General features: G+C 40.8%; 1 protein-coding gene across 9 annotated transcripts in view; it reads left to right on the forward strand.

Moving 5' to 3' along the window:
• CREB5 (cAMP responsive element binding protein 5) overlaps positions 1 to 24,792 on the forward strand; it is a 329,430-nt gene that overhangs the window by 175,158 nt on the left and 129,480 nt on the right. The window contains exon 1 of one of the 9 annotated variants that reach the window (XM_042471167.1): positions 14,596 to 14,676. The exons of the other annotated variants lie outside the window; for them this stretch is intronic. Within the exon in view, the coding sequence (XP_042327101.1) occupies positions 14,630 to 14,676 (47 nt within the window). The 5' untranslated portion in view covers positions 14,596 to 14,629. Of the gene's footprint in view, positions 1 to 14,595; positions 14,677 to 24,792 lie in introns of those variants that run through there. 9 annotated transcript variants of the gene reach the window in all.

Below are 24,792 nucleotides of genomic sequence, written 5' to 3' on the forward strand. Positions count from 1 at the left end.
GCCAAGAGAGTGACAGTTATTAATGTGGAAGAAGAACACACAAGTTAGGAGAGCTTGCAGCAGTTTGTTTTTGCCTGAGCCTACTGGGAAGGAAAAGATTCCACCTCACCTTTTGCAGTTTGAACTCATTGTGTACCAGCTGAAGTAAGCTGTGGATAAAGAGAAGACGTGGGAGGGAGAGAGAGAAATTGGACATTCTAGAGACAGCTGAGAAAGTGGGATGACAGAAGATAAATTCGAACACTTGGGGAATATGAACTGCTTTACTTGTGGCTTGTTACTGTTAAGCTCTGTGCATTATAGAGATTTTAGGTGTGAATAGACAGGCCAAAATAAAGCTGCTTCAGGTCACTGTGGAGGTATGCTGTTTAAATGGCACATGCATCTTAAGAGGCCAGAAGCTTCTTAGAACTGGAGCATGGCATTGGCGCTGCTTCCAGACTCTTAGGATGCATGTATCATTTAAACAGCATACCTCCAAAGTGACCCGAAGCAGCTTTATTTTGGCCTGTCTGTTCAGACCCTTTGTTACTCAACTAGCTGCATTTGTTAAGGAACATTGCCTTTGCTTTTAGATTCAGGAGACAAAAGATGGAACTCCATCCTGGTAATTCTTAATTTTTAAAAAATTGGAACCAGGCCTGGGAATCATGTAGCAGAGACTGGAGCACTAATAACTCCCTGAATTCTTCTGCACTGGCCATGCTAGCTGGGGCTTGTGGGATTTGCAGGTGTACATGACTCCTGCTTTAAGTTATCACAGGAAATATTGTTCTCCATTACAGTCATGGCAGTGAAGAAGAAAAGATGTCCTTTACTTCAAGCCATAGGGAGCCCTGGTGGCGCAGTGGTTAAATGCTGGTACTGCAGCTACAACATTGTAAATTCAATCCTAGGTCCATTCAGCCTTCCATCCTTTCGTAGGTTGGTAAAATGATTACCCAGCTTGTTGAGGGCAATTGGCTTACACATTGTAAACTGCTTAGGGAGTGCTAGGTTACTGATAAGCAGTATAGAATGTACTTGCTATTGTTATTGCTATTTTCCTGATCAGATATACCACCCTGAAACTGTACAATACAAATATATGTATTGTGAAAGATAGATAGACAGAAACCCATTATGCTGAAGCAGCTGTGAGTGGGAAATCTGGAAAATAGTACAGTAGACCTGCCCCTGACGCGGGGGATCCATTCCAGACCCTCCTGCGTAAGGGGAACTGAGTATGCTCAAATCCCATTAAGAATAATGGGGCGCGCTCCCATGGCACACCATGGTTTATGCGCCATGGGTGCATGCCCCATTGTTTTGACTGGGGCTTGCCTTCTGTGTGAGCTCAAGTCATGGAAGGTAAGCCTGCATAAGGGGCAGGCCAGCTGTACTCAGATAAAGTGGCAGCCCTTTTATTAAACCAGAATACTATTGTGGTCAAAATTCTGGTGACTACACATCTGGTTGGGGGGGGGGGGAGAGAAAAATATAGTCATGAATCTTCTGCATCAGGTGTGGTTCACTCATCTATCTGATTTAAACCAGGTTTCTTTACTTTCCTTTCCCATTTTAAAATACCATCCTGGCATCTTTTTGTACTCTTAGTCAAAACTATCTTGTTCCAGAACAATGTGGTATCCTACTTCCCACTGAGGCATGCTTGATCCCTATCAAAAAAGGCATGTGAATAAAAGTGTTCTGTGGTTCTGTCCACTATAATAACATAGGACACCCAAGTTGAATTGAACACTGACTAACTCCACATGGTTTTTGCAGTGGTGTGTAACTGAAAGGGTTCACTGGAAGCAATTTGCAAAGACGTCCTTAGGAAACCACCTGGATGGTTATTTTAAATTTTAAAAAGGAAGAGATGCCACATTTTTGTTTAATTTTTTATGCTAGGTTTAAGTCTTTGTACATGTGATAGTCATTAAAGCTTATTTAACCCTGAAATTTGCTGGCCCCCTTGATTCCACAGGGGTTATAGTGATCTTGGTTGAAAAGGAAAAATAATGTCTGAGTGAAAATGAGACTTCCCTCAATAGAGAACAATTATTTCAAAATTATTTTATTCCGTATAAATGTCTAAATGATGTGGACATTTTTTTCAACTTCTTCAGAGTTTGTAGACTTGCAGCACAGCCCACACATTGGTTTGCATAAAAAATACTTGGATTTAAGTATCCCATTCAGCAAAATGAGCATCAATTGAAATCCAGGCATTTCAGTTTGTGAAATGTACTTCTAGGGTACAGTACAGAGCCATACCCTGTATCAGTTGTAATAAGTTACTATAAAAAGTCTGTTGTGCATGATGATGGAAGACTTACAGGTATGTGCCTTGAACCTAAGTGTATGTTTTTGGGTGCAACTGCAGTTACATTTTGGACTGCAGCTCCCACAATTGTGGGGGATTCTTGGAAGTGTAGTCCAAAATATTTTTTTAGTTCTGTTTGGGTGTAAGACCTGCTCACTTTAGCAAAACGTCATAGTAAGAAATTTAATATTATAGACGGTGCTTCTGCATATGTTTTTTTTAGATTAAACAACAATGAATATCAAGTGATGAATTCACACTCTTCATTTCAAAATATTTCAGAATGTTATTCATGTGTTTGCTTCAGCTGATCGTACTCTTGCCAAATAATCCTACGCTGATGTGCTTTTCAAAAACACAGATACTGCTGCTTGTGCAGACATAAACTTTGCTGCCAGAACTGTGGAACTGTAACTGTGCTTACATCAGGCAGCTGTGATGTCTGCCCCACCACCCTTTCCCCAAGGAAGAGATACGCTGCGAGGAGGGGGCTGTAAACATTCCTCAGCTACTCTGGAACCATGGCCACTGCTCTTTTGAGTCCTTTAGGATTCAAATATCCTTGCTTCTCATGGCTGCAACCCTATTCTTCAGTGTGAGTAGTTGCCAGAAATGTTGAGGATTGCAGTGAAATAGGGAGGGAGTCAAAGAATATAGTTGTTACATACAATAAAAAAGGTGTAGCTTTGGTATCTGCATGGAATTTCCTTTCGATTGCAGGAAATTATCCATCATTTATAGGTCACAGGAAGGAAAATGGGAAAACAGTGTTTCCTGCAAGGAGGTGGCTGGTGCATTCAATAGACCTTGAAAATACCTGAGGTAGAAGTATTTTTTTTTATGTCCTCAAACCAGTGTCATTTTGTTTTAACCCGCTCTTAAGTAATTTAACTTCATTGGAAACACATGCTTATTCCCTAATTAAGCATTTATCCTTAATCACCAGGTGGCCATTGTAGTGACTACACTTGAAAGTATTGCACTGAATATATCCTTTCTCTAAATTCATTTTGAAAAGTATAATGTGCAGTACCCAAACCCTTTATTAACTTTTTATTAATTTTATGAAACCTATTAATTCCAATGCAAGTTTGAACTCAATGATTTTGATATTTGTCTGAGCAAACCACATTCCTTTTAAAAAGGCCTTTGATTTTGAAGGGTTTTTAGAATATAAGGCAATATTTCCAAATACCGGTTATTACAAGCCCTGTCTTGTGCTTCACAAAGAGGCAACAACACATGACACATATCATATAAAATATAGTATGTTTGGTTCTGCACTGTTGGCTGGGCTTTAGGGAAAGAAAAGATATCTGAGCTACTTTCCAAAGGGATTTTCTTGATGTCACAAGGAAGAGATGGATATGGGTGCAATGTTGCTTCCAGAAAAATATCCCAAAACTTGGGAGATTTATTTATCTGGGTCTTTATGTCAGTGAAAACTTGTGGCACAAAGGGATAACTCTCCCCTTCTTGTCTCAACAACAGCTCTTCCCTGTTGGCTTCAAAAATACCAGTCATGGCTCTGAGATATCTTTATTAGGAACACTGCAAACTGTTTGATTCAGCAGAACCTTCTTCAGAATGGATAGTCTACCAGTTAGGGAGAAGAAGAAAAAGATCTCAGAAATCAGATCAGCTTTTTGCTGCAAACCACAATGTCCACAACATCTAGCCAGATTTTCTTCTTTCATCTCCAGTAGCTTGACAGGTTTGTGGATTTTAGTGATCCTAATAAAGATATAACAGTACCATGAATTTTGTTTTTCTGCATGGATTATGTGACTATTTGTTCCTCACTAAATATCATGCAGCTGTAGAAAGTGCAGCTTAGTTATGCCACAGATCCAATTATTCACTAATTTCCTTCTTGAAGAAAGTTACAAATAATTGTATCAATTTTCTTCTTACTGTGAAAGTTTTCCATTTTGGAAGACTGCAGTTCACAACTTATTTTGTGCAAAATTTACAAATTTTGTAAATTAAACCCAGAGTATGTGCTGCTTGCAAAGTGAGCTGAAGAAAGATGGCACCTGAGGAGGGATGGCACCTTCTCTCAGTAATTTATAGTACTTCTGAGATTGTGGGCAGATACAGTCCTCTCCAACATGCCCCCCCCCAGTGGTGTGATCTGGGGTGATCATTCTGGAGGTGCATGAAAAACCATCCAGAGCAATTGCCACAGAGGGAGAAGGGGGTTGAGGGAGCAGCTTGAGCTGAGCAGAGTTTGCTGGGTTTCTTATTGATTATCAATTTTCTTCATGCCTCCCTGGTGACCCGATTTGGAGATTTCACTACCGAGGAAGGGAGAGTGGGGGGAATCACTACTGCTTTGGGATTACCCTGCTATAGCAGAGAATGGGGGTGTTGGCACTTCTTTCACAGGAGGTTCTCTCCAGATGGACTATAGCAAGAACTTAGTTCATTCGGTGGAACCACCTGTAAAAGAAGTGCTTCCCCCCCATCTCCCTGCCTCGACAGGGAAATCTTTGCGATTTCCTTACCAAAGCAAAGAGTGTAGGGTGTATTCATTTTTCTTCAGGAGCTACTTGCCATAGCAGAGAAAGTAGGGGTGCTAGCACTTCTTATAGGACAATGGCAGAGAAATCTCAAAGAGCTGCTACTGCCATTTTTTTGAGCAATACCTGTATTACCATATTGACCATATACGTTGACCCAGATTTTTTGAGTCAGTTTTTTGGCATAGATTTTTCTACTTATGGATGAGTATAGATGGCTCTTGCCATCTGCAGATATGAGCATCTGTGGATGGCCCCGCTCCATTCACTCCAACAGTGGTGCATGCACTGGGAACAATGGGACTTAAGGTCCCACATTTTTTGTTATCCATGGGGAGGTCTGGAATAGAGCCTCCACAGATATGAAGGGCCAACTGTATATGCAGTAAAATTTTTAACGTTTTAAAAGTAGGAGGTAGATAACTAATCCACCCAGATATTTTCCAGCTATGATTCCACATCGTTGACTCTGCTGGCTAGGACTGATGAGTGTTGTAAGGCAGAAACATCTGAGTGGGGGAACCTTTCCTCACTTGTGTTCTAAACCAACCTTTCATCCTACAGCTGTTTTGTACTTCAACTCCCAAAAGTCTCCATCAGCATAACTTGATTCTCACCAATCAAGTCCAAAACATCAGAAGGACCAAATGTTGAAAACCATTGTGCTATTTATTGTACACTATGCAGTTATTTAATTTCATTCCCAAGACTTACATATGTAAGAAAGCCAATAGAAAATATTTCGCTCTGATAAGCTGTAACCCTTTTTTTCATAAGAGGCTTGTGGTTGTTGCATTTTACTATTTTATTGTTTTATTTTAATTATAAAATTTATATCTTGACCTTGAGAACTATGTAGCCCCCTTCTTCCATGTCTGGGAAATAAAAATAAAGGTGATTCTGTATGTTGTTAAATTAAAATAACTTGTAATGCCTGGAAAGAAAAGGAAGCTCAGAGTGATTAAACTTCTTTTTATTATGTTACAGAAGATGAGAAATCAATAACTGGTCATTCAAACATAAGTGAGTTATGCAGGGCAATGACACAATGAAACAACTTTATAACAACTACATATGATACTGTCAAGCCACTGGCTTCAGTGGCGCCAGTAATAATTATGGCTGATCACCTCTAATTCAGACCTTATTCACTTGATGATGCTGTCATTTTCAGTAGCCACTGAATTGTCCTGATCCATAGAATCTCCTTTATCTCCATTCTCACCCTGCCTGCATCTGTTAATATTAATTTCCTCAGAGAGCTAACATCTCTATTTGAAACCAACTTATTAGCAATGGTCAGATGTGATTTTAAGAGAAGATGTATCCCTTAAAACGAGCAATGAAGCCATTTGGAACAACCTGATTTATTTTACAGAGATGTTTATTCTTCTTTTTTGGAGAAATAGTGAGTCAGTGAGAATCAGAGTACACTCCACCCACCCCATACACAGGGAATCCATTCCAGCCCTCCCCCCCCCCCCCGTATGGGGAAAAGCGCGTATGTTCAAGCCCCATAGAAAATAATGGGGTGCATGCTTGCGGTGGTGCGCGGGGCACGCGCCGAGAATACCCACCTCATTATTTCTGCCAGGGCTTGCCTTCTGCATAAGCTCCAAGCCACACAAGGCAAGCCCGCCTATAAGTAGGGCCAACTGTATTTGTGTGAACCAGTGTCATCAAATTCAAGTTGTCAGTGCAGCTGCTGCAATTTGTACATATCCAAGATCTTACAAAAAGGCCACTGTGATTAATGTAAAATTACTTTTACATTTTGGCACACTAGTATTCCTTTTGTGGTGTTGGATCCCATATCGGTGGATAGGCAGGATGTAAATAAATTAAATATTGTAGGCCAGAATAGTCTTGGGCTGTTAACAAATTCATCACCATCATAGTTGCTCAACTATGCAGTGACTCCCATCACAATCCCCATTTACCAGGAAGCAACCACTGTGATCACCAGGGGCCCATTCCAGTGGTATCACGGGGGGGGGGGGGGGGAGGGGGGGTGGACCACACCAGGTGACACCCCAGAAGAGAGGTGACACCCAGTTGGCCCTACTCCCCTTCTGGGGTACTCTGTAATGGCTTTCTCCCTGGGGAAGAAGCCAAGCAATGTAAAAGTGACAGTACCAAATGCACACCTTTCCAGGTGACACTCTCTGCACTTTCCAGGTGAAACCTTACTAGAGATGCCCCTGGTGTGCTCCCCTGTCACTTGGACTAAAGGAGCTGACTAAAGTTCCAACTTTCTCCTGTTAGCATTTTCTAGTGTAACAGGCAGAAGTGACGCAGGGACTAAGGGAGCTGACTAAAGGGAAAACAGCAGTTACTTCCTGTTGCTTCCTGTGCAACATGATAACAGATCCCACTTACAGGTGCTGCCAGTAAGTGATGGTTGGGAGGCTTTTATGGTTCCAATGTATCCCCTGAACTAGGGAATACGTATGGAGCATGAATATGAAACAGCAACAAATATGTAATTCTATGTCACAGATTTGTAAGTGGCTAAGGGCTAGTCTGCATGTAAGTGTACTGTGCAAATTGGTGCTCATTTTTGCACCCTTGCATTGACAGTTAATTGTCTTCACTTTCCTGGGCAGATTTACCTCTGTTGGCATCTATTCACCCTCTCTCTGCCAAAAATGTGCAGCCATCCAAATGCATGTGAAGCAGACAGACATGCAGTAATGCACATTTATGAAGTTTTCAGCAGATACTCCTGTAAAAACTGTGAAGACTTTTTGCACAGAGTTTAAGGAATTTTTCAAACCCCATCCCTGTGAAAAGTCTAATCGCCTATGAATTGCATGTGGCCAAATCACATTCTGTTTTACTCAATTAGGAGTATTCTAAATGTGTAGGCAAGCCCTAAGAAGATTCTGGACAATAAAAATTTATCCCCTTGCAATCTATCAAGGTTGCTGTGGTTACAATTGATTTCCCCAGTGCTGGTTATTATTTTGCTTATCCTTCAGTATTTGGGTCCCCAGAATAAGAATTCTGGAAAAAAGAAAAGAAAAAAGAATTGAGTAGTATACTGATAGCGAGTAGTTTCTAGCTACTCCTTTCCCCCTTACTTTGAACCCAGGTATGGCATCAGATGTTTCATTGCCTGAAATGGGGCCCTTTATACATAGCATCATAGACTGATAGACTTGGAATAGGCCCCATGGGGCATCTAGTCAAACCCTCTGTTCAGTGCAGAATCTCCAGTTCCCCAACTTCTTTTTGTAAATGTCCAGAGAAGAAGACCCTACCACTTTTCTAGGCAATTGATTCTATTACTGAACCATTCTTTTGTTTTAAAAAAATCCTTCTAATGTTCAATTGAAATCTATCCTCCTGTAACTTGAAACCATTAGACATGGTTCGACCCTCTAGGGCAGCAGGGAACAGGCCTGCCCCTTCCTCTCCGTGAAAACCCTTGAGGTATTTAAAAAGTACAATCATCGTGCACCCCTCAGTATTCTATTCACCAGGCTGAACACGCCCAGCTTTTTCAGCCTTTGCTCACCATTTGTTTTGTTCTCTTATCATCCTCACTGACTTTCCCATAACCTGCTCCAACTTGTCTAAATCCTTCTTAAAACAAGGCACCCAGAACTGAACACAGTACTCCAGATGAAGCCTGACTAACACAGAATATAGTGAAACTATTATCTCCCTCAACTTGGAAACCATGATTCTATTAATGGTGGCAAAAATAGTATTTGCCTTCTTTGCTGCAGCATCACACTGCTGGCTCATGTTCTACAATATCTCAAGATCCTTTCTGCTGAGCCATGTATCCTGCATCCTATAACTGTATATTTGGTTTTTGTAGCCTAAGGTAGAATTTTGCATTTGTTGCTACTGAATTTCCTTTTATTAATTTCTGCCCAATTATCTAGTTTATCTGGGTCCTTTTGAATTCTGTTCCTATCTTCCAATGTGTTAGATGCCACTCCCAGTTTTGTGTCATCTACAAACTTGATAAGGATTCCCTCTATCTCATCATCTAAGTCATTGATAAAAATATTTATGAGTAATGGTCCTAGGTCTGGATACAACCCTGAGGCCCTTCACTAGAGATATCCTTCCAGTTTGAAGCACAGCCATTAATGATGACTCTTTGAGTACTGTTTCACAACCAGTTATGGTTCCGAGAATGTTTCCATCTGTACAACATTTAATCAGTTTGCTAACCAAAATATTGTGGGGGACCTTATCAAAAGCATTACTGAAATCCGTATAAATGACACCCATAGCATTCTCACCATAATGTCCCGGTTAAAATAAGTATATAAGATTAGATAAGATATATAAGATTACTTTGGCAGGATATGGTCTTGACAAACCCATGCTGGCTCCTATTGATGACTGTATTGTCATCAAGATACTTATAGACAAACTCCTGTATAATCTATTCCAGTATTTTTTCATGGTATTGAGGTTAGGCTGACTGGCTTGATCTGGTAGCAGCTGTTGCTGCTCCTTTGTCTTTTTTGAAGAGAGGGCCTTCTCCAGTCCTTTGGCACCTCATCTATTCTCCAAGATTTCTCAAATTTCATTTTGAACGTTAACATTGCTTATACTGTTCCGGCAAGATTGAACTACACCTCTCTACTCTTGTTTAGTGATTTGGCCTGTAGTAAACTCCTACCACAATGTTGCATCAATTTATCTATTTATTTTTACACAAATGCTATCATCTGGTCCACTCTAATCATTCTCATGGATTTCTGTACAACTGAATTTGTCTTTGACATATAATGCTATCCCCCTCCTTTTATGCCATATCTATTCTTGCTAGATTATACCGTAGCATTATAATATTCCAATTCTTGGCAACGATCCCACCAGGTCTCTGTTATGTCTATAAAGTCTTCTTTGCCTTCCTGAACTAGGACTTCAAGCTCATCTTGTTTGTTTCCTGAACTCTGTGCATTGATATATACACATTTGAAGCTTTGTTTATTCTCAACTTGCTGTCATTTTCTCTGTAGATCCATTTTCTCCCGCAGCTTCTCCTCTAGAATTCACGTTGTATTTAGAACTTTCTTTTGGGCTGATGTTTGAGGTATCATCTCCAACCTGCTCCAACAATTTAGTTCTCTTGATTAGATTTGCCATGCTACTACCAAAGACATTCTTCCCAGTCTTTGTGAAGTGCAGCCCTTTTGTAGCCAGTAGTCCTCTATTTAAGAAGTAAAGACTATGGTCCTAAAAGCCAAACGTCTCTTGTCTACACCATTTACATAGTCAGTTACTCACTTTTATTATCTTACTGTCCCTGTGTAGTCCTCTGCCCTTCACTGGCAGAATTTACAAGAATACCACCTGTGCCTCAACCCCCTTCGGCTTCCTGCTCAAAGCTTCATAGCCAGAGGTGATCTGCTCAAAAGTGTTCTTAACCATATCATTGGTACCCATGTGAATAATGTGAAAGGATCTGTGTTCCTGTTTAGTTTTGGCATATTTCCAGTGACATCCTAGATGTGTGCACCAGGAAAAGAATATACTTTCCATTTTATTTTATCAAGTTTCGAAACCCCTGAGCAACAATTGCCACTATAATGCCAAACAACAAGTCCCCAGCTGCTAGCACATTTCTTTTCTTCTTGTGGTTGCGGGCTACCTTGACTCCTTACTTGACATGCGGTATCTCTTGTTGCAGGTTTCCTGTTTGAGCATCTTCACTGCTGCTGTCTTCCTGAAGATATAGGAAGTGATTGCTTAATTGAAAAGTTTCTGAATCCCTTCTGTGTGGTCTCCTTTGACAGTGATTTTCCTCCAGGGTGTTTCCTCACTGTTAGAAGCTTCTTCATTTTCCTTGACCATTTCATCCTGTAGGTTCTCTTTGTGTTCTATCCAGGTAGTCTTCCTGTATTCTGATGCATTGAAGAGAAGCAGCCCATAGCTGTAGTGCAGTGACCTTCCCTTCCAAAAGAGCTATCAATTTCCACTTGGCACCAGTGTACTTGGGCCCCATTCACACTACAAAAATAATCTAGGATGAATCCAGGTTGAATCCTTGGTGTTTACACATGTCCTGAATGCACTCAATTCACTGGGGGGGGGGGGGGGGCTGCCAAGAAATCCACTTAACCTTGGATATTCAATACTGCATTTTTTCAGAGTTTTCCTGAAAGATCCGCATTGATCCACATCGTTGGCAGTGTAAACACTCTTCTGAATCAATTCGGATCACTTTGTATCATTAAAGGAGGGGAGGCAACTCCATTTTAGCTTGAAACAATGGCATGTGTGAATAACACAAGGGTTAAAATGACTCAGAGATTCACAAACCCAAACCAAAATGGGAACAACAAACCCGATGTGCATCAGCACAGCGATCCGCATCTCCTGGGAACAAAAAAATGAGTGTGAATGCCCCTTGGTGATATTTTCTGGCCAGAAGACAAACATTATATATACATTATAACTGACAATTATGGCGGGTTACAAACTGCCACTAACGACACACTCCGTGCGTGTTAGGGTTAGGAAGGGGTGTGTTGGGGTTAGGAAGAGTCGCCCTTTCCTAACCTGCCCTGGCCTCAACACGTGCGGAGCACGTCGTAAATGGCGGCGCCCATCCACATGGGCGCCGCCATTTTGACGTCTTGGATGCTGTATGTCCAGACATGTCACGGCGGAAGTGACACTGAGAGGGCGTGCTCCACCCCTTGCGGTGCCACTTCTGCGTTTCGAAAAGGAGCGCCATTTCGGCGCTCCTTTTTCGCTGCGCGGGGAAGCCTTGCGGTCTGGCTGCTGGGTCTTCCCTATGCAGTGAATGGCGGCGGTGGGAAAACGGCCCCTTAAGGGCCGTTTGTAACCCGCCTATGGATCCTTCATCTCTGCAGTTATTTCTCTCTTCTTGTTCCCTTCTCTACAGAGTTGCAATGCTTCTCAGTTTTTCCCATATTCCTTGAAACTTTCTTCTTCCCACATTCCAGTGGTACTATTTCTATGACATTGAGTAGTACTGACCCAGTTGCTCCAGGGCTGGCTCAGCATCATCTTTTAGAGAGGCAGGAATCTACACTCCATTCTCCATTGCTGTGTTGGTTATCTTGTGTTGTGTAGAACTCTTTACCTGCTCTGGATCACTTTCATAACCAGCAGGCAGAGGAGCAGAACTCATGCTGGTTGAATCTTACTCCAACATTACTGCTGAAAAGTCTCTACTATACATGATAGAAAAAGGCTAGCTTAAGGGATAAAGAGTTTCTCAGCACCCTCTGCCTGAGACTTGTTTCAATTTGGCAAGGACAATACTGATTAATCCTCTGTTCTCTCACATTTTCAGCTCCTTTTCAAACATTCTAGTTTCTCTCTCCTCCTCCCACTTCCCCCATTTCTCCACAGCGTCCGCTGCTGCAAACTGAGTTGTCAGTGAAAACATAGGTTGCACTCAATTAACTCAGTGTAGGGAGAGAAGGAAGGGGGATCTTGCCCTTCCCAGTTGGCTGAGGCAAAAGCAAATTGCTGTATCTTTAATCCATTGCTCCATGCCCTAGTCTTTGGAGCATCAGAAAACAATCTTGTTTGTTTTATATGAAAGAATATGCTGAGGTTACTAGCTCATTCATCCTAACAATAGGGGTGTCCTAGATTAAACCTCAGTAGAGAGATGCAAAAGAAATTATGCATGTTCATAGCGGCTCCCAAATGACCAGAAGATAAAATGTGATTCTTGCATCTTACTTCCAAACAGCTACTACTAATAACAGAAACAGTATTATTCTGTGGATAATCAAGTACTGTACTAGAGCAGTTTTTATGCACTGATGGGAATGTCAATTCATTGTAACTGCTTTACTGTTGAAGTTCACATCAGACACATACTTTTAACAAATAAAATGACAACAATGGCAGGGGGAAGTGTTTAAACATAGACTGTGGTGAAGAGTCAGGCAATGGACACTGGCAGAATCCCACACTCTCCCTCTTCAGGTCATAAGCCGTGCCTTTAAACCTGGGGTAATTTCAATCCATTGTTCACATGATAATAGTACAATTATGATGGGAGTTCAGAAATCTATTAAAATTCATAAACTGAGTGAATGGCAGCAGCAGAAAGAGGCCTGAAAAAGAAAATAAGGGGATGTCACTGTTGTTTTAGCTGGTCAGCACAAATGAGTGATTGGCAGACTGATGCTAGATAGATCCATGTAAAGTGCCACTTTCCAGAAACAACACTTTCACATGAGTGTTGCAGTCTGTGAGCCACAAGATTGAGAAGGTTTTTTTTAACTACAACTCCCCACAATTCCCCCATCCATCATAGTCAAAAGGCATCCTTGCTGAGGGATTTGGAGAGTGCAGGAACCCCTCAAAGTGTTTTCAGCATAGCTTTTTGTGGGTTTTTCAGGCTATGTGGCCATGTTCTAGAAGAGTTTCTTCCTGAGGTTTCACCAGCATCTGTGACTGGCGTTTTCAGCATGGTGTAGTGGTTTGAGCATTGGACTATGACTCTGCAGATCAAGGTTCAAATCTCAGCTTGGTCATGTAAACCCACTGGGAGACCTTGGGCAAGTCACTCTGTCTCTCAGCTTCAGAGGAGGATGGCAATTGCAAACTCCCTATGAAGAAACATGCCAGGAAACTCCCCTGATAGGTTCACCTTAGGGACATCATACATCAGAAATGACTTGAAGGGAAATAATACACACAGAGAAATACACACACCTCAAAGTAATTTTTTTCCAAGCTAAGTGACAGACCCAGACCTCTTTTGAGACCTTCATTTGGGAGCTACTACAGGTTGTGTCTCCCTTATCCAAATTGCTTGGGACCAGAAGTGCTTGGGGTTTCAGATTTTATTTTATTTTATTTTGGAATATTTATATATAAATAATAAGATATCTTTCAGACGGGACCCAAGTCTAAACATGAAATTGATGTATGTTTTGTATAAACCTTATTCATATAGCCTGAAGGTATTAGATATCATATTTTAAATAATTTTGTGCATGGAAGTTTGTTTGTGCCGAACCAATCAGAAATGTCAATTTCAGCTACTCATGTGGACAATTTTGGAATATTTTGGATTTTGGAATTCTGGATAAGGGAGACTCCGCCTGTATTACATATGAATGTTGACATTGATTGGCCTCAAAAACCATAATGCTTTGATTTAATCCTTCAGTTCTTCCTCACAGATATGTCTCCATTTACTTCCCTCTTGAGCAAAACATATTTGAAATAGTTTTTCTCTCCTGTTCCTGCTTGTTTCAGTTTGTCTTTCTTTCTTAACAATTGCTTTCCCCACAAACACGCACACATAGTTATTCCTATTGATTAACTCTCTCTTTCTTTCTCTGTGTGTCCCAAAGTGCGCGGGAATGTGTCTGTGACTGTGCGTGCATGTGTGTAGCATCTTCTGGAGAGAGAAAAAAAACATAAAACCCATTAAATCTCAGCCAGTCCCATTCTTGGGGGTTTGACTCTGATCTCTCTCAGGCAGCTGTTCAGGCCATTCTGAGGCGGCACTGTTTCTTTCTCTGTTTACCCGTTTCCAATGGCAATTGCACCACCAAAGTCTCTGTGCGTCTGGAACTTGGCCTGAGGCTGTTTTGGTTACATTGAAGTTTTTGCTTCAGCCCTGCCAGATTTAAATGGTGACTTCACTAGCATTGAGCTCAAAAGGAGAAGGGGAGGAGGAGGGAGGCAGCGTAAAGAGTGGAGGGAGCCAGAGGGCCAGAGCATTACATCACCATTTGGACTGGAATCAAATGGGAAGGATATGACTCACTCGGGCTAGTTAAGCTTTGGCTCAGGTTCTACATACAGTCATTCCAGGGCTCTCATGTTCTGCACCTCAGCAGGGAATTCAGACCCAGTGATGTCCATGAGGTTTGTTTTTAATTTTCCTCTTCTGATTCCTCTCTGCTCCTCTCCACTACTAGCACAACTACCAGCCGACCTTCCTCAACCATCTTTTTTTTTTTCTGCCTCTTTTTAATTCATTTCCTCTTTGAGCCCATTATTCTCTCCCCTCCTTTCCTTCCCAACCCTCCCCTCCCCCTTTTTTTTTTTTTTGGCTTTTCTTCACTGGGATGGTTTGGGGTGATGGTAAACACACTCGAGCCTGGTGGAACAGAAGAGCTTGGCCTCCCAAGCATCAGTCTGCATTGAGTGAGAGGATCAGCAAAGTTTGGAGAGAACTTTCTCTCGGCTCTCCTTTCCCTTGTGCTGCACTTTCTGTCCTAATCAGAGGAGACAGGGAGAGAGTTAAACTGCAGAGACCAATCATTGGAATGGTGATGTAATGCTGGAGCTGCAGGGTAGTTAAGTAATGTGAGATCTAGGGGGTCAGGGTTGCAAAGCATTTACCTGCTCTCAAGGGGGTTTAAGTTTATTATCAGTTGCAGTGACTGCAACTGCCTTCAGACAGCAACCTCTAATTATTTACAGACTCTCCTTTTTTATCTTTTAGTATTCAGTGTAAAACTATAGGATAGTGTTTTTCTTTTCTTCTCCCCCCACCTTCCTCCTTCTCTTTCTTTTTCTTTTTAAAATAAAAAAATCCCAACCTGCTATTATCACAGCTGCAAATTATTTTCTGCTAGGAGATTGCACACACAGGTTTCGAAACAGGGTTTCAAAAAAAAAAAAAGTGACTCGGACTGTTCTCCAAATGCAGCTGGTCAATTGGAGATCCGTTCACCACTGTCTGATAGAAAGCATAAAAGGTTTCGCTGGTAAAGAGATGCTGTCTAGGATATAAATCATTTAGGAATGTGATATGTGTCCCAAAGGTGCCACTCTGGGATTTGAGAGTAATGCTTTTGCCAACAGAGTTCTGCCAGCCTTGCAACCACTTATTTGTGTCACTGGGACAGCTTACGATGAAGCAATTTTAGGATTGTGGTTCATGCATGTTTGTGTTCTTGCTCCTGGTCACAAACTGTCATTGATATTTCTACCCTGCTTTCCCTGCCCTCACCATACCTCTTATGGAGAAAGCAAAAGATGTCATACATGGTTAATTCTCTGGGGTCTGGGCAGAGGATTTGGATTTCTTAACTACATAATATTTCTTAATAAATTATGCATAAATTATGCAATTATGATGAGATATGCCTTCAGAAATGTGTCTGATTTCATTATTATTAATAATAATGTTAATACTAATGATAATCAATTTGCCAGAATTTGAAATGCCTTTTTATTATTTTCGTTCCCCTTTGGCTTAGTGAAAGAACTGTATGTAGAGAGATCTTGTAGCACCTTTGGGATTAGCTGAAAGGAAGAAGTTGGCAGCATGAGATTTCGTAGATCCAGTCTACTTCCTCAGATGCAGGTGAAACAACTGTAGAGGGTTATTGGCCTTCATGGTAGTTTCGACTAGAGGTACAACAGTCATAGTTTCCTTGAGGTTTGAGGGATTTAGGTGTTATGAAATCCAACATTTGATATGGACCAAAAATGCATTTACTTTGATGTATATTAACCTTTTTTAATGATGATAACCTTTACCCTAGAACTATGTCACTGCTTTAAACATAGGGACTTGAGGCTTTATTTTGTTCCTTAAATTGTGCTCAAGTAGGTGGAGTCTCCTTTAGATAGGATATTTTATGGTTGGAGGATGACACATTGATACATCCCTTATTTGAGGTCAGGGCATATTATGTTCTTTACATTGAATTCCTGTTATTATATTTCTCATACTCCATTCCATTATCTTACATTTTCTAAATGCAACTACAGTATACTGTTCCCATGATAAAGTTCAGAGCAGGACTTAGGAGTCAACATTGCTGGAGACCTGATGTGGCCCTCAGTAAGGAGGGCCTACTCTCAAACCCCTGAACCTCCTAGGGCCAGTCTGCACATAGGTGTGTTATGAAAACTGTTGTGAATCTTCGCATCAGTGTTCAGTAGTCTACATTTCTCTGAGCGCATTCCTACCTGTGTGCATGTATGCATGTTCTGACAGCCACATGCAGCTGTCAATCAAAGGGGAGGACATATGCACTTTCGCTTGCACTGTCACCTATTCCCATTGGCGTCCTATGATCTTGGCTTTAAATAAGTTTTTGATCAAAAATATAGTATTTCTCTTTTCTCTCATGTAAAGCCTTCATTGATGTTACGATAGACCTTTCTGCCTTTTCTTCCACCCCCACCCCACCCCCACTTGAGATCCTGAAGAACTGAGGCAGGTTTTAATATAATTAGCCCTCAATGGCCACCAAGAAGGCTCTCTGAGATACCTTCAGTACCACAGGCAGGAAAGGTGGATGAGGTGGATGGTCACTGTTCCCATTCACCCAGTCATAACTTGGTGTGGGTATGGATGTTGGGAAAAAGTGAATGTTTATTTCTCCTTGCTGCTGAGGCAAATCAATGCATCAGGAAGTTTAACGAGGGCAGAAACACGTAATAATGGGGGGGGGGGATAGGCAGAACCAACGAACAATTTGCATATTTCTTCTCTAGACATTAACTGTTTAAATGCCCATCACCTTTGGAAGTGGGGTGAATAAATGCCCATCTGCCTGTCTGCCTGTCAAAATGCATTGCCACATGTTCAACAGTGTGGATCCTTCCACAGTGATGCCATGAGTGCATGTGAACAAGAGCTGCAAGTTACACTGGATGACACCTCAGAGGAGGGGGGATACCTGGTTGTGTGAACAGGTATGGGGTTTGCCATTTCTCTACTGCCATGGTTCTTGAGGGAGCCAAGGTGGCAGAGAAAAGGGGACAAGAGCTTGCCCATCCCTCCTTACTCACTGCCATGATGCTCTGGGCCAAATGAACCAAGGCACCAAGGAAGTAGGGGAGAATGCGTATGCATGTGTGCACCCCTCCCACCTTCCCCGGATGCCTTTTCTGGTTTACCTGAGCAGGCCTAAGGTATCAGGGAAGGAGGGACAGGGCACCCCCTCCAGCCTTCCCTGGTGTCTCACTTGCTTTCTGGGTATGCATTTGGGTGGCTGTCCCCCGCAGCAGCTCCAGGCACCAGCACCAGGTGACCCTCACTCTAGAGATGCCACTACCCTTCTGCGTACTACAAAAAAGTGAAATAGCTTTTTGTTTGAATTTTTGGGACTTTTTCACTCCTCCCCCCCCACACACACAAAAAAAGGATCAATGTGTTTGAATCGCATATAGGCAGATCACATTCTACATGAATTCTACCAGGATAATTTTCCTCATATAGACTGGCCCCTGGTGCTGCTTCTTCTACTCATATCAGCTTCACCTGACTGAGCAATCGTGTGAGGAAGGAGAAGGCTGTTTTGTCTGTAGTTTCTGAGAGATGTTATGGAGTGGACCCAGAGAAGACAAACAAGTGATAGAAAAACAAGGCAAGGGAGAGAAGGTAGGAACCATCAGAGGCTGATCCTTTGCACAGTATCTTGCTCGTGGGGAAACCACAGTGGTAGCTGTGAAATCAATTCATTCTAGACAGCAGGGACGTAGCTAGGAATTTAGGAAGGGGGGGAGTCCAGACTAAGTGCCACCATTATAATGGGGCTTGGGTGTGGCGGCGCAGCAGCACACACCATTCATTTTTCTAATGGAAGGGGGAGTCCGGACCCCAAGACCCCCCCCTTGGGCTGTCCCTGTAGACACTGTGGCCCTTATCATACGAAAGCATGCTTCACATGGGTAAAACATTGCTGAACTGTTGCAGAAGTGGAAAGGTGAGATCATCTGCCATGCTTCTAAAACATAATTGAAGGTTCCCGCTTTCTTTCCATCAATGAAGCATTCGTGGAGAAGCCATTTTTTTAATAATGGGATATCCCGTTATTTTTTTTAATAATGGATATCCCAGTATTCAAAAAATGGCTTCTCCACGAACACTTTGTTGATGGAAAGAAAGCGGGAAGCCTCAATGACATTTTAAAAGTGCAACAATCGATCCCATCTTTGGGCTTCTGCAACAGTTCAGCAACATTTTACCCACGTAAGTGCCTCTGTGTGATAAGGTCCTATGTTTTTGTTTGGTTACACAGGCCTTTCCCTTTCAGTCCCAGCAGTGCCAAACTATATTGTGCACCATGGTTAGGAATGGATTTGCTAATTGTAGTTATGGCTAAGTGCAGTTACCATGATCATTGGCAAAGATCTAACATTAACCATTTTTAGATCCAAAATGGAAAGAGAGGAAAGAATCTGATAGGATAGGGAGAGGTGAAGAAGGAATATCTAATATGCTTTAGACTCCTAAACTGTTATCTATGTTATATTTTTGTTAGAGCATGAAAAAATAGGGTGTTTTTTTTTAAAGTAAAAGTTTCTAGTTCTAGTTTACTGAACTGATTTGCTTCCTGGCACAGTGGACAAATTCTCCACAAGCAACACCCATCATGGATTAATCTTTATAATTTAACATTTATTAACCTTCATTCACTTTGTCACAAATACAGAGTGGTAGCCAATATGTGTCATGTCAAGGAAACTTGCACATGAAACAAATGTATTAAAAATGTTCGTACATATTTCAAGTAAATGAGGTCCACCTACATCAGAAATGGAAAAAGTGAAGGACCATCAACTAATTTGAAATCTACACATATTAGTAACAGCCTTAGGTCTAATTCACATGTTATTTTTGTGGTTTCTTCGATCATGGGAATTGGCTGCTCTCACATAGTGGAGTGATTTTTTTAGACACTGACATTTCTCACGTTTCTGGAATGCCAAAGTTTTGCAAATCCTGCAACAACAACAAAAAAATGGATCTACTGTAGGTCACCTTTGTATCTTGAAATGGTTACATATTGCCAACAGCATGGTTTTTACATCATAATCCATAGGTCAGGCTTTCTCAGCCCTTTACCTTCCAGATGTATTGGACTACCACTCCCACCCTTGCAGGGGATGATGGTCTAACACATGTGGAGGGCACAAGGTTGGGGAAGACTGACAAATATTGTGCTCACTACTTCTTAAAACATAACAATCCAATAGGCCGTGTAATTTACTTTTTTCCTTCTTTTCTCTCATAAGTGGGACTCAAAGGGGCACAAAACAAGGTTAAAACAGAAATAAATAAAAAGGGATAAAACAAATTATAATATTAAGAGACAATTAGGATGAGATTGGGCAGAGAATAAGCTCTTTTTAGATACTATGAATTTGGGTAAAATAAATCTGTGAGGAACGTTTATGCTAATTCTTTTTTTGGTCTCTTCATATGCTGCTCTCCTTAGAAAAAAACCTACTTTTTCACTGTACAATTTCATCAACAGCTGAAAGAACTTAAACTCTACCTAGACATTTGTAGGCCACATAGATCTACCACACCCAGCAAGAAGTTGTCTAATCTTCCCTTAAAGTGTCTTAGCATCTTCAGATATCTCCCCCCCCCCTTAAAAAATCATACATGGACATCATATACATGGATGGAATTATCCCATGTAAATTCATAATCTGTGAAATAATCATTCCTTTATTTTGTTGTTGCTGTTGTCGTTGTTGTTGTTGTATGCCTTCAAGTCATTTCCGACTTATGGCGGTTTTCTTGGCAAGTTTCTTCAGAAAGGGTTTTCCATTGTTTGAAAGCGTTTAACTTGCCCAAGGTCACCCAGTGGGTTTACATGGCTGAGTCAGGATTTGAACCCTGGTCTCCAGAGTCATAGTCCAACACTCAAACCACTACACCTTGCTAGCTCTTCTTCCTTTATTTTTCAGCAAGTAAAAGCAACCAGAAGGTTCTCCATAGACATAACCTATGGAAAACAGTTTGTTTGTTTGTTTGTTTGTTTTCTATATTTATCTGCTTCCTTCCTTCCATGATTGAACTAAAGGAAACATAAATGGATGCCAAATATCCCCCCATTCTGCTTGGTTGCTTGCTATCTTATGGGATTTCAAACCTTGGCCAAGACCCAGATAAACTATCATTCATGACAAATTACACATGGGGTTGAAGCAATTTCTTAACCAGAAATTAGTTCTGTAAAGGACATTTTGTAAAATAGCCTTGAGCTGCTGCTGCTACTACTACTACTACTACTAATAATAATAATAATAATAAATTTTTATTTCTATTTCCCACCTCTCCCAATGGATTGAAGTGGGATTACAAGTATAAAACCACAATAACATCTAGATTACAATAAAATATCATCATTTAAAAATACAATTCAAGACAATAAAAACAGCAACTAACATGCAGTATTAAATCCAAAAGTAGGATTTTCTTTAGGTTCTTCATAGAAGATCAGGAGGGTAAACCCACTGGGAGAGATCCGTCTTTAGTGCCTTCTTACTAATTTCTTAGGTTAGCCTCTCTGTTAGGGAAAACAATAGCAGACCATTACTATACTCCTTTTGCTGAGTCCAAATTGTGATTTGATGACTGATGGGTGTTGGGTTTTTTCACTATTTTTTCATAGCAGAGTTCTGTGACCATCCCATTTCCATGAATAGGTCAGCATGCACTCCGATCCATAGTGCTCTTCATCAGTCCTTAGAAAATCATAAGCTATATTAAATGCACACAAACACAAATCCATTTCTTTGACCAGTGCCCCATACTATTCATAAAATGCTTTCAGTTTTTTTTAAGCAGCATTACTTACACATTTAAACCAAAACTCAAAAGGTCACCTTGCAGTGGGAAAGAAAATGATATAATAAATTTACCCCTTCCCCCCAACAAATGAAGCTGCTTTCCTTTGAATTTCCCTCTTCAGATGAGGTGGAATAGAACACTTCCTCCAGAGTCAAATGTTATAATTTGGCTTCAGAGAGTAGAGCACCATGGCTCTCCTCCACATGGCAAGGGCAGTCTTTCCTGTGATGCTTAGTAGTTCCTTCCAATTCCAGACCAAAGCCCTGAAAACCTTCTGTTACAGGATGACCAAAAAAAAATCATTTTTTTTAAGTGTAGGCCTTGCTTTTTATCCCCCTTTTCTATTTTGTACCCCATTGTTGCTCCTTTGTGTGTTATTGCTTTTTAGATTTTCTGAGATACATTTGTTTATCCTGTTTTCTTGTAATGCAATAAAACCACTCCTGATCTTGGCATGAATGCTAGCCATAAATGAATTGTCCTACTCATCTCCTTTCTGCACTGTATCCAACCGGATGGCAGAAAATTGCCTAGAATATGGGGGATCAAAGCTTTTCCTTTCTCGCATTCACCTTTTCTGTGCTTTCACTTTGCCTGGCTATTTCAAGACTTCTGCAAAGTTATGCTATTCATTTATCTGCATTTTAACAGAATAAGAAATAAATATTTTCTCCCCATGAGTTATTTACTGCCAGTAGAAACAACATTTAAATCCCAACCCACATGTTTGATAGCATGCTACTGGTGTTTCTTCTTTTCCAGCTTCCTATAAATACAATAAGAAAAGCAATGCAGAACAAAGGTCATGGTTAGGAAAAAGTCAAGGTGTGCAAAAGTTGTCTGGCTAATTTTTTCTTCATTCAGACCTTAAAACTGAATTTAATGCTAGATGGCAAAGTGAGAACTGTTGGATCAGACCAAAGATCTGGCTGGTCCATGGTCTAGAATAGCAAGCAATATGCTATAGGAAGCCCACAAGCAGGGCACATGCTCTTCAAATAATAAAAATTGGGACTAGGGATGGAAAGAATATTCACAAATATTCCCCCCAAAATGGTTAAAAAACAAACATGTTTTTCAAGTGTAAATGATGAGAATTCTGGATTAATGAGAATTCTGGATTAATGAGAATCTTCAAAATTTGGAACTTATTCTTTGCAAACTTCACACATGCACAGACACACACAGAGAGAACACATAATTTCTGTGCAGGAAACTATTTTCTGTGTGGAAAATAATGCTTCAATCCAGAAATATTAATTCCTGCATATAAAATGTTGTTTTCTGCACAGGAAAAAAGGCTCTAATTAGGAATGTGTTCTGTGTAAATTTCACCCATAGCTGATTTGCATATAAAACAGCATTTGTCTACACAGGAATTAATATTTGTGTGTTGAAATATTTTTTTTCCATGCAGAAAATACTTTTTCCTATGCAGAAGATGGTGATTTCTGCTCCAAACAATCATGTGCAATTTTTTCACAGAATAAATCACGAATTGTGACTAGCCTTAGAAAAATGGTTTTTGAAGACATTCTCATATGAGGAGGAAAACTGCTGATATTGCTCATTGCTACCAATGTAATGGCAAAATATAGCCAAGCAACATCAGAGTGTGGCCAAGATGACAAGAGTTATTAATGAGAAAGGCTAAGAGAGGCTACAGCAGTTTGCTTTTGACTGAACTTACTGGGAAGGTCAAGATTCTGCCCTCTCCTCTCTTTTCTGCCTGCTGAATTAATCAAGTGTAAACTACTTTTGCATTTTGAACTCAGTTTGCAGCAATGAAAGCAATGATAGCACAGGGGAAAGTGGGAGGAGGAGAGAGAAACTAGGGAATTTTAAAAGCAACTGAAAAAATGGGTCAGCAGATAATTAATTGAGACTATGCTTCCTTGGTACAATTACAGGGTATATGAATGTTTGCACTAACCCTTGTCAAAACAAATTGATGGGTAAATAAACTTCTCAACACACCAAGACACCTTTTGCATGACTTTTCACATTTCAGGGTTTTGAGGCAAAACCCTCACTGAATTAGTAACTGTAATCCAGCAGAAGAACTCTAAAGAGGATACATGTTTTGATTTGCACATCAGCTTTCTAGATTCAATTGCTCCTTGCAAAAATGGGTGATGGGGAAACCTATCCAGGATCTGTAGGTATGAACCATGGTCACAAAGTCCATGGTTTGTTGAATCACAGTCACAAAGTCAACTTTGACAGTTTATTGAGACATAGGGATTTGACAGATGGGCAGCATCCAGCCGCTCCTTTAATGGCTGGATTGGTGTTGCAACAACCACATGCTGCAGCACCAATCTGACCTCTAAGGAGCACAAAAAGGAGCTGGGAAAACTGGCTTTTTGTTGCTCCCTCTAAAGGGTATCACAGCCACAGTGGTGTGGCTTTGTGATGCTCTTTTGGCTCTGCATCATCTAGATGCAACGCCAGGGCCCACCATGATGCCGCGCACCATCTAGAAGCATGTGTGGCATTGTGGCAGGAAGGGTGCAGAGGCATGGCGTCAAGCATGTGGATGCTCTGCCATGACTCCGCCCACAGGCTGACACTTTGTGCTGATCTGTACCCCACCATAGTTAACCTCTTTCCTTCCCTGCCAGTGATAAGCACCATCAAAGATGAAAACAACACCTACCTGTTGAACCTTAAAACATGTGTTCTTCTCAGAGAGATCTATGCATTGGAGCAAACTCTTTTACATGGGAATGCAGAAGGCCAACATATTCAATCTCATTCAGTTTTTCAAAAGTTAGGCTCTTATAAACTTTAAACTGATGATTTCCTATGGCTTTTTATTGCCGCCTGTTCAGTCACTTTAATATTTTCTGGTATCCATAACTATATATTTTAATGGGACGAAATACCACTCCAAGTTGTAATGCATTAGGAAGTCTATCATCAGAGAGTTGAATCATGATAGCACTTTCTTATCACTCTCATCTAGTGCCAGGATGTGTGAGTTATCAGCTACAGTTTTGTGAATGGCCAATATTATTAATAGAACCATCATTGTTAGTTCTGTCTGCATTTAATTATAATCTGACTTCACACACACCCTGCCATGTGTACTCTGTGTGTGTGCGCGCGCGCATGTGTGTATTTCCATTTTCTGGATAATGTTTCATGCATCTGATCTATTGGGGAGAGGAAAGGCCATGATAAATATTTTACTCTTTAAGATTCCACAGAACTGTTTGTTGAGAAAATTCAGCCATCACTGATTAAGAGCACAGGTTTTTAATGGATTAATAACTGGTTAAAAACAGGAAGCAGGGTGCCATAGCAAACAGACAGTACTCACAATGAAAGGAAGTAAACAGTGGACTCCCCAAGGATCTATATTGGGACCAATTCTATTTAACTTGCTCATAAATTATCTGCAGTTGAGGGTAAACAGTAAGTGA

This window comes from Sceloporus undulatus, chromosome 6 (genome assembly GCF_019175285.1).
Source record: "Sceloporus undulatus isolate JIND9_A2432 ecotype Alabama chromosome 6, SceUnd_v1.1, whole genome shotgun sequence".
Lineage (NCBI taxonomy): Eukaryota > Metazoa > Chordata > Lepidosauria > Squamata > Phrynosomatidae > Sceloporus > Sceloporus undulatus.